The sequence below is a fragment of the Alnus glutinosa genome, chromosome 1 (assembly GCF_958979055.1).
Source record: "Alnus glutinosa chromosome 1, dhAlnGlut1.1, whole genome shotgun sequence".
Classification (NCBI taxonomy): Eukaryota; Viridiplantae; Streptophyta; class Magnoliopsida; order Fagales; family Betulaceae; genus Alnus; species Alnus glutinosa.
In genome coordinates this window covers 40486863-40501795 of record NC_084886.1, presented here as the reverse complement: position 1 = coordinate 40501795, position 14933 = coordinate 40486863, and the positions used below count along the sequence as shown (strand labels likewise).

General features: G+C 35.0%; 1 protein-coding gene across 1 annotated transcript; it reads left to right on the top strand.

Moving 5' to 3' along the window:
• The first annotated feature begins 5707 nt into the window (after positions 1-5707).
• On the top strand, positions 5708-13065 carry LOC133881209 (beta-D-xylosidase 1-like). The gene is made up of 6 exons (XM_062320151.1): positions 5708-6168; positions 8693-8974; positions 9898-10067; positions 10245-10342; positions 11186-11950; positions 12030-13065. The coding sequence occupies exons 1-6, from the start codon at positions 5764-5766 to the stop codon at positions 12626-12628; spliced, it is 2319 nt and encodes a 772-aa protein (XP_062176135.1). The 5' UTR covers positions 5708-5763; the 3' UTR covers positions 12629-13065.
• The last annotated feature ends 1868 nt before the right edge of the window (positions 13066-14933 follow it).

Below are 14933 nucleotides of genomic sequence, written 5' to 3'. Positions count from 1 at the left end.
TACGTATCACTCTAAAAATGACATGGCTTTTAAAATTATTTTTAAAATAAAATATTACAAAAAAGACAAAAAAAAAAAAAGAGGTTAACCGGGAATTCAGAATAAAGAATAACAAAATTGTAGGAGTTTAATTACGTGGGTTAGTTAGACGTGATGCGAGTGGTGAGTAGATGTTGATATATGGGATTAGCACCAAGAATCTTTATTGCAAAGGGTGTGGCGTCCCAAAATTATTATCATCCAATCAAAGTGTCGATCTAGAAGACACTGCCTTCAGGGACATCAATGGCGGCATGCATGCACTTTGAGTCTTGTCATTGAGTAATGGTGATGGAGTCCAATGAAGGCAATCCCTATACGATTTTTTGTTAGACTTTTAAGTTTTAGTAGGGCCCCATCACATTCAACGATTATATTTAGTTCCTAAAATATTTAACTGAGAAATAACTAATTGATGTGATTTGAATTGTAGCTTAAGGAATCTAAAGCTTGCTTTGAAAGGATTGGTACAATCAATTAAATGGGAGATATAATTTAATACTATAAGAAGGTTTGTGAGGAGTATTATTGGTATCTAGTCATCTCATAATGATAGCTTTCAAAGTATAAACTAACAATGGATGAATAATGACAATTTGGACAAAGATTTTCAGCAATTATGTAATATAAATTTCTAGTAATTCAGGAGGCAAATAAGAGAGAGCTCCCATGAGACTCAACTGTCCAAGTAAGTTTTGTGCAGCTCGGCCACCTATTTGGGTAAGTGAGTCCCATAAAGATTCTCTCACATTTGTTTTTTCAATTGAAAATCTGAATCCCAAATTGAATTCTATCTATGGATGATATAAATTAATATTTTAGCGTGAAGTTATCCTAAAAGATTTAAAGGATCTTAATCTTGCTTTGTGTAATCTTATGCCATGCAAATGCATCATTAAGTTACATTTAGCACGCGAAATGTCTATTCCGTTAAGAAAATGAATAACTTTTATTTGGAATGTAAAAAAGTAGAATGAAAGTCATTCTCATGGCCCACGAGAGAATGGCTATTCCTTAAATTGAAGAATAATTATTTCTCTCAAAATAGCTTCAAATTTCCTCTTAATTTTGAGAGAAATAACTATTCATCAATTTAACGATCGATATTCCAGGTGTTAGAGCATATAATATGATATTCGATTCCACCTTCTTCCGGCCATAATAAAAGCTATTCATTTTTTTTCTTAATATAAATAACCATCCCGGCGACCCCCCGCGCCAAACATATCCTTATACTAGCTTGAGCTCTTGCACTTTGGGTCCCAAGATAGGAATGTATTTACTTCATTTTCAGTAAGGCTGGGGGACAGGGCAGATAGCAATATCTTGACAAATCTTGGCTTGCTTGCAACTTGGGCAAAAACCAATAGCAGAGGTTCCCAAACAAGTTGGGAAGCCGTCCAGAGAGGAGGATAAGGAAAGGTTCACATTGCTTGGTTGGCAGGGCCACCCGATCCTTTTGGCCTATGATTCTATGAATGTCTTTTCAGGATAAGAATGCCATAGTTTATCCAATCCACCAAAGCACCCATCATCCCATGACATGCAACTGTTTTAGCTTAAACAGACTCCATCCTACGTGTATTATATTTCCGGATAGATTTGCTCCTTCTCATCCATAATATTTAGGAAAACGTTGGTTTTTATCTTTTGTTCATCTCTTGTCTATCTCGTAGTATTATATATGTGAAGTGAAATTCTACACTATTGATGCTGCAATAGGATGAGAGTATCACAAATTGCAGGGTCTTTATATAAAGAGTAATGCTAAAAACTAGACCTCCATCCATCCCGTCACATCTTAATGAGTTAACGTGTCAATGCCCATCAACTCTTAAAGACGAGTGGGCGAAATTTGGATGAGATGGATGAAAATATGATTTTTAGCGTTATGTATAACTGTAGTAGGGCTAGGATTATTAGTGGGCCCGTATTTATGACATAGTTAGGGCAGTTGAGGAGGATTCGGCCACATCTCCAGCCCATAATCTATCTCTTTCCCTCTCAAGTCTCAAACTGCCATATATGGCCTTTAGTGCCAGTACATTGACAGGGCAGCCAACAAACTCATATGCATGAAAGCCACGTTATAGATTGGCACCAACAAATAATTGGGGGCCGGGGATCGATGGTTGGCAACGGCCACAAGCAAAAATCCAAACTAAAGAGTGAAGGTGGTTGGCACTTGGCAATGCCCACAAGCAATATCCAAACTAACTTTTTTTTTTTTTTAAAAAAAAAAATACTAATTATACAAGATTTTAAGTATTGGCTTGGAATTCTGGCTTTTTATTTTTTATTTTTTAAAATGATGATATTTCTTCAATTCTTATATATCTAACTCAAACAATTTTTTATTTTTTATTTTTAAAAAAAGAAATTTAATTATTGAATATGTAAGATTCACATGTAGAAAAACATATTAATGATCAGTTTGAAAAAAAAAAAGAAAAAAAAAAAAGGTTAGACGAGAGTTGGACAGCAGTTGAAAAAAGTACGTCTTCTTATTCTTTTTTGATGAATGGAATTTTGAGGTTTGCAGCCATTTCACGTGTCTATTGGCTGCAAACTAAAAGTAAAAGCATAAAGAGGGGCATTATTTACTGTTGATACGTACACATAACCTAGCCATATATACATTTGAGTGTCATGCTCGGACGGACGGACGGACGGACGGACAGAGAGATAGACTATATATATATATACATAAATCGGAGATTTTGAAAGTTAGCGAGGATGATCGATGCAAACGCCTAAAACTAAAAGTGGTCCCTGTTTTATTTGTTATCCCTTTTTCATTTGTCATATTAATGCTTGTCTGCGTCATAAATTAGCGAATATTAAAAATAACTAATGATACATCCTTATCAGTCCCATGTATTTATATGGCTTCTCTCTCTCTCTCTTCCTTTCTTTTTATTTTATTTTATTTTATTTTTTTCATGAGGGATATCGGTTAATTATATTTTGGACAAATCTCCAAATAAAGCACAATGAAGTCTGGTAAGCTATGAGTGTATTCACAAGTAACTAATTGAAAATCCATATTTTTATACACATACAGAGCTAGCGGCACGGACGGAACTGAGGAGGGTGGGTAGGTGGGGGTCCCCACTTCTAAAAAAAAATTAAAAAAAAAAAAAAAAAAGTTTTTTAATCTTTAAATTTGTTAAAAAAATAATAATAATTTAGGTCTATTCTTCTTCTTATTTTGGCCCCTAATTTTTATTTATTTATTTTTTTAACAGTCCAGCCAGCCCCCCTAAAATTGAATTTTTAGCTAGCTAAGATATATATATGAATGATGCGTTTACAACTTTTGTACAACTTCAATAACTTTTTTTTTAAAAAAAATAAATGAAAATCAACCATTAAATATTTATGATTTACATATAAAAAATAGATACAAAAGTTAATTTGAAACAAAAAAAAATAAATAAACCTGTTTTACGAGAAGAGTTGTAAACGAATCATTTATCATTAATTCTAGCTAGTTTCATCCCCAATTTCCCCGACCGGTGGTGGTGTCGAATGCAATTTCGTCATTTCTTTTTTTGGCCAGCTCCTCAACAATTGCAAAAACAACAATAAAACTTTTTGCCTTTAATTAGTTTAACAGAGTCTAGATTGGAATGATACTTTTCACCCAAAAAAAAAATATCTATCTTTTCTTATAATATTAATTAAATTATATATTAAATTCATCATGGGATTAGATTTTTTTAACTTAACATTTTCAAATAAGTAGTTATTTAACGTGGTATCAGAATAAATATTCTAAATTTGAAACTTGTATCTGTAATTCATCCACCATTTCAATTTGATTAATATTCCATTTGTTAATTAAGACTCATCACTTATTGAGGTGGAGATTAAGCTCACACGTGAGGGGAGTGTTGGAATATTAATTATCAGCTTGAACTTATTTAACTTCAAATTTTTAAGATAAGTAGTGAATTAAAATCTTTCAATCTAACTTTTTTATTTTTTTTCTATTCCTTTCAATCTAACTTATATGACTATAGTTTATTCTTAAATTAATTAATCATTAACTATGGTAATCGGATTTGGCTTAAGTGTTGTATCCAAACTATAACCCATCTTTTATAGTTTTTTTTACCGTATATACGGATTTAATTTTAATCGCTCTCTCTTTCTCATAAAAAAAATTCATGAAATTAAATCTGAAAATTTTAAAAAACTATACCTAATTAATCCAAATCCGATATGTATGATCCGAGTGCTATCTCTCCGATATCCTCCCCTATAAAGGGAGGCTGTCCAGAATTCAAACCGGCCGCGAGAAAGAATATAATAGCAAGTACGAACATGCGTCACATAATCAAAAATCATATTGACTAAAAGGAATTATATAATTTGATAAATGAGTCACGTTTTGAAAATTGTTCCAGTCTTAATTCCAGATGCATGCATGTCTATATAATATATATATATATAATATTCGGCTAAATGGAAGAGTCATGTGAAACACACTCTTGCGATCGAGTTTTTTCATACTTGGTAGGTATAATTACATGCATTTTATTCATTTAACTAAGCTTCCACACTGGAAATCAAATTTTCTTTTGGCGTGCGTGGAAGGGAAATAATGGATCAATTAATTGTTCTTTATTTGACCCGTTGTGATCAGAAAAAGAATAATTTGGATGGATGGATCGATCATGGGTCCCAAATAAACGAATAATTCTATACTTGTGCTTCAGATCATATTATATATAGAATTATATTTCATTTCTACCAACTGTATGGAATCCGAATCATATATAGGTACGTATAAGCCTATCTATAAGCACCAACGGCAGCTCACAAGACAGAAATAAAGCATACCAACAGATGCATCCTGGCCTGTTGGGAAACCTAGCCTGTACACACAAAGTCACGAGATACTTATCTTTTGCGGACGTGTAGTCAGTCAATTATATCACGAGGCGGACCAAATTCTGAGTTGCTTGTAGGATAGACAAGACTGCACCTTTGATAAAGAGGTTTCAGAAACAGTCAAAAAAATTGACTTATTTTCCATGAAAATGCTTTCCTTGGGACCAATTATGTAACTAACATTTTTTTTGTCCTACTGTTTTTCGCTGTATTCATTCAAGAGTGGAATATTTCAACCATAATTCGGGCGATACAACGTCCGTCCATCTCAACCCGAGAGACCAGCTAACATTTCTCGTTTTTCTTATCTTTTTCCTTAACCACCCCGCTGCTATATTAAGCTAATTTAACCTTTAATATCACTAAGATATTTTGATTCTAGATATCTAGTATTAATTATATTATATTGTTTTTTTTTTTTTTATAAAAAGAAAAAAAGAAAAAAAAGAAATTAAAGAAAGGAGAGCTAGCTAGCTTTTCATGAATATGTATTTAGTGCGTCTAACGTGATAATTGAGGATCGACCATGTTCTTTACATGCGAGAAAGAGATTCCCTCGTCCGTGAACTTTATGGCTAATTAATCCCAGCTTTTTCTTACTTTCGCCATTGCGTTATGGGTAATTTATTTGTTTACTGTCTAGCAAGCAAGCGTGTTATACTCACTCACTGAGTCACTCATAACTCATCCATCCATATATGATATATCGACGTGGAACCCCAATCAATGATCGATGGATTGCTAGCTTCCTCTATATATATACACCTATAACAGCTTGCCCAAAATCCCAAACCAAGCACCCTCTCTATTCCCATATATCAAATAATGGGTTACGGAGAGAAGCTGAACTTTCTTTCTCTCGTCGTCACCCTTTTATGTGTTTCATTTTGTGTGGTTGAGGCTCACTCGCCATTCGCATGCGACCCTAAGAGCGGGCTGACGAGGAGCCTGAAGTTTTGTGCGACGTCGGTGCCTATACATGTGAGAGTCAGTGACTTGATCGGACGGCTGACATTGCAGGAGAAGATTAGGCTGCTGGTGAACAATGCCGCTGCTGTGCCTAGGCTCGGCATTCAGGGCTACGAGTGGTGGTCTGAGGCACTTCACGGGGTCTCCAATGTTGGCCCCGGGGTTAAATTCGGTGCTTCCTTCCCTGGTGCCACTAGCTTTCCCCAAGTCATCACCACCGCTGCTTCCTTCAACGAGTCTCTTTGGGAGGAGATCGGACGGGTAAGGACTTTTCCTTTTTCCATGTTTATATATTATTAGTTTACTCTCCATTGATTTTCATTTTTTTATTTTTTTTGAAAAAAAAAAAAAAAACTCTATTTTGGCGAAGGACCACAAAAAGTAATCTTAATTCTAGATTGGGTTAGTTGGACCCGTGAAAAGGGCACTTCTTCAGACTGTTAGGGACAGGTTATTGTTACTGGTCACAAATACTGTAATCCCTGCAGTTATATATATATATATATATATATATATATATAGTGAGTCCCAAAGATTAATATATTTTTCTTTCTTGAAATAATAAATGAGAAAAGGACAGGGGCGGAGCCACACTATGGCTTGGGGGGCCCAAGCCAAAGGGCTCCCCCCAAAAAAAAAAAAAAAAATCTAAAAAAGAAAAAAGAAAAAATATAATTTTTATTCCTATTCTTTAAAAAATTTGTAGTTTTGACCCTTCTAAATTATTTTTTTTTTAATTTGACCCCAAAGCCTAAAAGCCGGCTCCGCCCATGAAAAAGTACATGCAATATTTGCATGTCTACGTCTGAAAAAATAAAGAGAAGCATGTAAAAAGGGATTTGAACGAAACCTGCTTGGTTTTTTGTCCTAAAAAACATGGCAATTGTACAGTGTACGTCTCTGGCTTCAACAACGTTATCATGATTTGATCTGAAATTTCCTAATGATCCATTTTGCCATTAATTAACAACAAATTCAACGTACAACACGGTCACGGGTCATGTTCATGCAATTGTCGTTGCATGTTGTTGTTTTTCATGCTAAGTCTTTGATGTCATTATTATATATATATATATATATATGAACACTGTTTAATGTAATGGCAGTTGCATGTATGTTGTTGCTTTTCGAATGCATGCATGTCTACTCTAACTTTATAATCATCATATACTATTATTTATAGTAATTAGTCAAGTCAAGAATTTAATCCTTAATTTCTTAATTATATCATATATATTGAGAGGTATTTTAATTAAACTCAAAATGATTTTTATTCTTTTTCTTTTTTTTTCTATGGGATAGAAAGTTGATTGTAGTTTTAATTATACTTTTTTTTTTTTTTAAAAAAAAAAAAAGGTATCTAATCAATAAACGACAATAATTTATGAATGAAATTGCTGAAAAGAATTGTGGAGATGAATGAGTCAAGTTCACCCATCAGTAGGTATATAGAAATTAATTAGCTTAGAAATTAAGCGATCGATCGATATCAGGGTGGGACTGAAAATGATTTCGATCAGCAGAGATTGTGTCGTGTATAAACAAGTTTAGGGAAAGTTATGGGTCCCAGCTGCCAAGTGGAGCTCAGGGATGAATGGGTATCAAATATCAATTAATTATCAATATTCAAAAAGTAGTACTGCAACTATATATATATATATATATATATATATATATATATATATATATACTATATGGCCGGGGACGTACGTTTGTGGCAAAACAACAAATTAAAATTGATTCCATTTTTTGACAGACGATAAAAACTCATGATTCATTTTTTCTAATCTGAATTTAAGTTTAAAATTAAACCTTAAATCAATCTTCAATTAGTTTTATTTATATCCGGCCAGTTTGTCTTTACTCATACAAATCCAACCATCAAGGCGATAATTAATAATTGAAAATAGTAATGAGAATAATAAACTAACGAATAATAATTTATTGCCACTTTTTTATACAATTTTTCACCACTTCACGAAGTTGATATTAATTAATGAATCTTAATTTTATGTGATATATATATATATATATATATATATATATATATATATATATATATATATGCGGGCGCATGTGTGAAAAAAGAAATAAAAGGGTCAAAAGATTTATTAAAAAAACGTTGAAGTTGCATGGAATCTCTTTGGGGTGAAACGGTTTCATGCCAAATTCAATGTTTCCACCCTTTTGCATTTGGTGGGCGGCAGTTCATCCTAAAGTTTTATATATATGTAGTATTAGTTTCTCATCCATTATGGTAAAAAGCTCCATTATCATTATCATTATCATTATCATTATCATTATCATTATCATTATTATTATTATTATTATTATTTAATTTTTTTTATGTCGATCCCCATAAAGAATTATTGATTCTATATATGCGACTAGCAGGGTCTAACAAGTCAATATGGGAAATAAAGAAATTTAATAGTGGTCGTTTATTGGGAATTGAAGTTGTAAGAATTATACTTATATAAAAAATAAAAAAAATAAAAAAAAAAAAAAGTTGTAAGAATTATTGAGAGTGATGGCATCCTAGCTAGCTCGCTAGCTATAGACTCGACTATGCTAGGAGCTCATCCTAAAAGCTCAATTGTACAGCACAATAATTTGGTTACATTTTTTTAGAGTAATTTTTTGCTTTTTTTCTTTTTTTTTTTTTAAAATATATTAACAAAAAAAATACTCAAAATTATTTTCACATTTATATCACATTACAACCAAAAAGTGAAAATATCATCAAAAAGATTTGCCAGACGAACTCAAAATAGTTAGCGTGCAGGTGGTGTCAGATGAAGCAAGAGCAATGTACAATGCAGGAATAGCTGGTTTGACATATTGGAGCCCAAACGTGAACATATTCCGAGACCCTCGATGGGGAAGGGGGCAAGAGACTCCTGGTGAAGACCCAGTTTTAGCTGGAAAATATGCTGCTAGATATGTTAGCGGACTCCAAGGTAATGCAAATGGAAATCGGCTTAAGGTTGCTGCATGTTGCAAACATTACACAGCCTACGATCTTGATAATTGGAATGGGGTCGACCGGTTCCATTTCAATGCCAAGGTAACCAATTTTCAAGCTCTATCTCTTAACCCTCAATCGTGAAAATAATATCTATAACTAGTACTCTATGATTTTTTTACAACACCTTGTTAACACATATTAAAAAATTATAAGAGTTACAAGACTAATCATGTTATTCATGCTAATATAAACATTATGATGTGGTAGCACGTTGTCAACAATGTCATGCTCTCTTTTGGTAACTTATGTTGCTATAAAATTACTTTAATTTAGTGAGAGCTAGAGAAGAAATATAAGCTAAATTAGGCGCCTCCATTAATTACTCTGTAAGTAATTGAAATGACTTTAATTATATATGCATGCATTTGCTTGCACGGAACATATAGAATTCAAACCATAGATTAATTGTCAAGTGGAAATTAATAATAATAATAAATAAATAAAAAAAAAAAAAAAAAAAAAAAACTAGGACCATCCAATTATAATAAGCTGTGGACCTAAAAGAGGAAGTCGTTTTCTTTAGTGAAAAAGTGGCATCACGTCTAATTATAAATAATTAGGGCTACCTGATAAGGATAAATTAAATGCATAGTAGCCTTTGAAATTAGTATATTTTGACTTATGGTTCTAATTGGAATTATTCTTTTAAAATAAGTTTATTTTATGTGTGATTGATTCTAATCGAATTATTCTTTTGAAATAAGTTTATTTTATGCTTGATTGATTCTAATTGGAATTAGCCTTAATAGAATGGAAAAAGTTTTTTTTTTTTTTTTTTTTTTTTTTTTTTCTAATTAAGTTGAAGGAAATTATATTAAACTGACTTTTATCTTTAAAGTATGTGATTCACATGTATTTGAAGGACATATATGAAATTAATAAAGTAAATAGAAGGAATTTGTTGTAATAGAATTGTTTGAATTATTTAGTTAATATATAAAAGCTTATTTTGTTTTGTGTAGGTGAGCAAGCAGGACTTGAAGGACACTTATGATGTGCCATTCAGGGCCTGTGTGGTAGAAGGGAAAGTTGCCAGTGTAATGTGCTCATACAATCAGGTCAATGGAAAGCCCACTTGTGCTGATTCTGATCTCCTTAAGAAAACAGTCCGTGGAAAATGGGGCCTAAATGGGTGAGTCCTACCAGCTTCATGTAGGGGGCCATTACAGTGGATATTACCCTCGTTGATTTTGATTATCTCAATTTGTGGGTTCATTACATGGATGGATGGCTCCTGATTTTTGGAATCATTAACTGATAACCAACTTTTTTTTTTTTTTTTTTTCTTTTTATATATGGGCCCAAACAGCTATATTGTCTCGGACTGTGATTCTGTAGAAGTTCTATATAGCAACCAACATTACACGGCCTCGCCAGAAGAAGCTGCTGCAGAAACAATCAAAGCAGGTCAGTGATAAAAAGAAACCATGAACTTAACTCATGGAGATCATCTAAATTATTTTGAAAAGTTTAGGGTAAAATTCTTAAAATCATTTTTGATTTTCTTCTAAATCCTGTACAATGGATAGCCTCACCTAAAGGATACTCGAGCTTCACCTGCTCGGCAGATGCTTAGACAGCTCAAGCAAGTGGTTGGCTGAGCTGTCCAGACACCCGCTTGAACATAATAGGGTCTGAGTACCTTATCTCAAGAATATGTCAATTGCACATGCAATGAGCAACTGCATTGCACCGATCCCACCCATTCTTTATTAAATAATTTATTATAAAAGATCTAATTAAGTACTCAAAAAGTTATTTTCAAAGATTTAGAAGAACTAACTCTAAGAGCACCTCCATGCTCTAAAACCTTTATAGTGTGTATATTTAACTAATATGAGACAAAAATTACTTCCAATAGTTTGTCCTCTTTTTATCTAAAACACATATTTATCTTTGCTTTTTATATTAGCTCCTTTGAAGCCAGCACTATAGCTTACGTATTCTTTTTTTTTAATCATTTATCTCTCTTTTCTCTCTTTTTTGTTATAGTCATTTCTCTCTCTTTTCTGTTGGTGGTTTAAGAAAACCATAAAAAAAAAAAAAAGATAAAGAAAAATAACATAAAATATAGAATGGAATATAAAATCTATTAGAATTTGAATTAAAAAAAAAAAAAAGTAAGTAAAATAGAAAATAATGCTTCTTTGTTAGCTAAAATGCCTAACATTGCTTGATATGCTCTAATCCGGGCTTAACTTACGCATTATCGATAATTGGGTGTTAAAACGGCTGCGTGTAATGTTGCAGGCTTGGATTTGGACTGTGGGCCTTTCTTGGCAGTGCACACAGAGCAGGCAGTGACGAAAGGCCTGCTGAGTGAGGTTGACGTTAACAATGCCTTAGCAAACACAATTACGGTCCAGATGAGGCTCGGAATGTTTGACGGCGAGCCATCAGCTCACCCATTTGGTGACCTCGGCCGAGGGGACGTGTGCACCCCAGCCCACCAAGAGCTAGCCCTTGAGGCCGCCCGACAGGGTATCGTTCTGCTTAAAAATCAAGGGTCGTCGTTGCCGCTTTCCACCAGGCGTCACCGGACTGTAGCCGTCATTGGGCCCAATTCTGCTGTCACCGATACGATGATAGGAAATTATGCTGGTGTTCCATGTGGTTACACAACCCCGCTACAAGGCATAGGGAGATATGCTAGGATCATTCGCCAAGATGGGTGCTCCGGCGTTGCCTGCAATGACAACCGGAATTTTGGAGCCGCGGAGGCTGCAGCCCGGCAAGCTGATGCTACTATTTTGGTAATGGGACTTGACCAATCCATTGAGGCAGAATCCAGAGACAGGGTAGGGCTACTCTTACCAGGACACCAACAAGAGCTTGTTTCAAGGGTGGCGAAGGCCTCAAAAGGCCCTACGGTGTTGGTGCTGATGAGCGGCGGGCCTGTTGACGTGTCTTTCGCTAAGAATGATCCGCGCATCAGTGCCATACTCTGGGCTGGCTATCCTGGTCAGGCTGGCGGAGCTGCCATTGCCGATGTTTTGTTTGGTACAACCAATCCAGGTAACCTATACTACTGCACTAAATTAGGCTTAATTGACAAAATGGCTAACGCTCTCGTTGTGTTTGTTGTATTGACTAGGAGGAAAACTGCCTATGACATGGTACCCGCAGGAGTACCTAGCGAAGGTGCCGATGACAAACATGGGCATGCGGGCAAACCCATCAGGAGGCTACCCTGGTCGAACATACCGGTTCTACAAGGGCCCTGTAGTGTTCCCTTTTGGTCACGGGCTGAGCTACACAAAATTCTCCCACAAATTAGCCCAAGGTTTGAAAGAGGTTTCATTACTCGTCACAAGCCTCCGTGGCTTGACAAACTCGACGGATGTGCTAGCCAGGTACACTAACTGCGGAACACAATCACTAGCTCTTCACGTTGATGTGAAAAATACGGGAACTGTGGATGGGGCTCACACGCTTCTTGTATTCTCAACGCCGCCGTCCGGGAAGTCGTCCCGGAAGTCCTCCACGATCAAGCAATTAGTAGACTTTAAGAAACTTCATTTAGCAGCTGGGTCTGAGCAACGTGTCGAGATCGGCATTCATGTGTGCAGGCACCTCAGCGTCGTCGACGAATTTGGAATTCGAAGAATTCCAACGGGTGAACATAAACTTCAAATAGGAGATATCCAGCATTCCATTTCAATCCAAACAAATCTAGAAGAGATCAAAACTTAACAATCATTCGATTTCTTGTCCAGAACACTTTTTCCGATAAAACTTCTAAGAACAGAAAATCCCAAAACGTCCAAAAGTGGACATAATTGTAAGATAATAACAGAAGAAGAAAGAACAAAGTCGGATTTGGAATTTTTCGGTTTTCTAATTGTAAAATAAAAGTTAGTCCTCAGTCCGTTTCCATTTGCGTAGACATATATATAAATGATTGAAAAAAAAGTCTTGTTCAATAAATAGCCAAAGGTTGCGTTTGGCAATCTTAATTTGGATTTCTTCTCAAAAGCTTTGGAATACATAGAATATTTGAAATCTATGGACTTCAAGAATCCAACTGTTGGGATCATGTATATAAATTTAAAGTATTCGAAATTCAGAACTATAAATTGTATTTAAGATCTTCTTTCACTCAATGCAGTGTTGGCTTCTCGTGGGTGCAATTTTCTTATTATTGAAGGATATTCTCTTACATATTGGAATTTTTCTAACATTCATTTTCATCTGTTTTCTTATGAGAGTGGGAAGGCTTTGAAAATCTCTTAATACTGCAAATTTTAGAGTACATTGTTTAGTTAAGTTGGCCGCTTTCTACTTTATGTTTGGAAGTATTCCAATTGTTCTCCTATTCTCTCTTTTATCCGGATCAAAATTGGAAAAAACTCTTTTTAAGGCTCTACTTCAAAACGCTATGTTCTTTCTCCTCTGAAGACACCTCCTCTGTTACCCTTGGTTGCTGAGGAGAAGGTAGTTCCTCCTCCTTCTCCCTCCCTTTCTCGCATCTTCTGAGGCTCAACTAGCCTCCTCGGAGGTCCTATCTATCATCCCTGGTGATTTATCTTGGTTCAACATTTTCTCTGGCTTCTCCTCCACCGCGGATGGTCTGATTGCAGCCTCCAGATGCCGCCCTCAGCCTTAGATTCGTCCCCTTCTTAAAGTTTTTAAATTTGATTTTTTTTTTTTCAAAATCAGATATGTCAACTTCATGAAGCTTCACAGCCACCACACGCCCCACTCCACAGTGATCTGGGCTTCCTTTGCTCTGCTTTGCTACCAGCCGCTTCCCCATCCAGCCACCACGCGCCGGAGCGTGTCTCACACACGCCTGCAAGTAGATATTACTCGCGGGTGCGTGTCCCACACGCGCTGACACGTGGACCACATGACGCTGTGCGTGACGGCTTTCTCCACTTTCCACAGCTGCCATTGGACTCTCGTGGTGACTCTGGCAACCATCGCTGGGGCGTGGTCTTCACACGCTGGCAAGCGATCGTCGCCCCACCAGCAACCCATATGTTGTTCCTTAATTTTGTTTTGCTTATGTTTATTTTTAGGTTTTTTGTTTTATGTATCTTTTCAGTATCCCTTGTAATTGTTACTAAATAGGTGTTTGGTTCATCTAGTTTGTACACATCTTTAACCACTTTTATTGGTGATATGAGTTCTTCGCATCCGTGCCAATAATCAATAGGCATGCGCCATTCATTTGATGCATTGTCTCCGCGTAATTGTTTTCTTTAGTGTTTATTATTGAGTTGTCCAGCCCTAATTTGTTGTAAGTTTCTTTTCTTTAAGCCTAAAGCTTAGCTTTGGCTTTAATTTGTAGTTCTTTTAAGTTCAATTACCTATTAAAAAAAAAAAAAACTCTTGTCTCACTCTCCAATCACTTAATTAGCTCTTTTTTTTGTTTAAGAACAAAGAGCTAGTTTGACTTTTATTTAATCTAGATAGGGTTTTGACTCAGCATATGGAGAAACAACTCATGAAACTATTATTATGATTTAATATTCGGAATTCAGGGAAGTAGCTAACAACTGAAGACATTGGGTTTGTTAGGTGTCGTTGACCATATACGGCGACGAGGGTTTAGAAACGTCATGATTTACGACAAGTTCAAAATGCTTGTGGTTTTAAGGGTTTTTGACTTAATGATCAACAATAAATATATATTTCTCTAGAGGGTTAATGGCATTAAAATGATAAATATCTTAGGCTAGATAGTTAGGCAACATATATAGCAATAAATTTAATAATTTTTCTGGTCACCGTTTCTTTCAAAATGTGCTCCCCCCTCCTTATATATATATATTATGAAATTGGTGCAAAAATATATATTTTAATTTCTCTAAACCCCACTTTTTGCCACCAACTGTGTTGAACAATAGGCATCCGTTCTCATATAGATTAGAAGTTTTGAGATAAGTGATAATTTATTAAAAAATTCAATAACAAAATGAATCATATTATGAGCTTAATTTTTCAAGCATGTAACAGATAAATTTAAGGTAGTTCAAAAAAACCTTGACGCATT

Bases quoted from the DNA above. Each gene is read 5' to 3' on its own strand.
- LOC133881209 (XM_062320151.1), top strand. From the start codon at position 5,764: ATGGGTTACGGAGAGAAGCTGAACTTTCTTTCTCTCGTCGTCACCCTT. The intron at 10,343-11,185 runs GTCAGTGATAAA...GTAATGTTGCAG, and splicing joins TGCAGAAACAATCAAAGCAG to GCTTGGATTTGGACTGTGGG. The intron at 11,951-12,029 runs GTAACCTATACT...TGTATTGACTAG, and splicing joins GTTTGGTACAACCAATCCAG to GAGGAAAACTGCCTATGACA.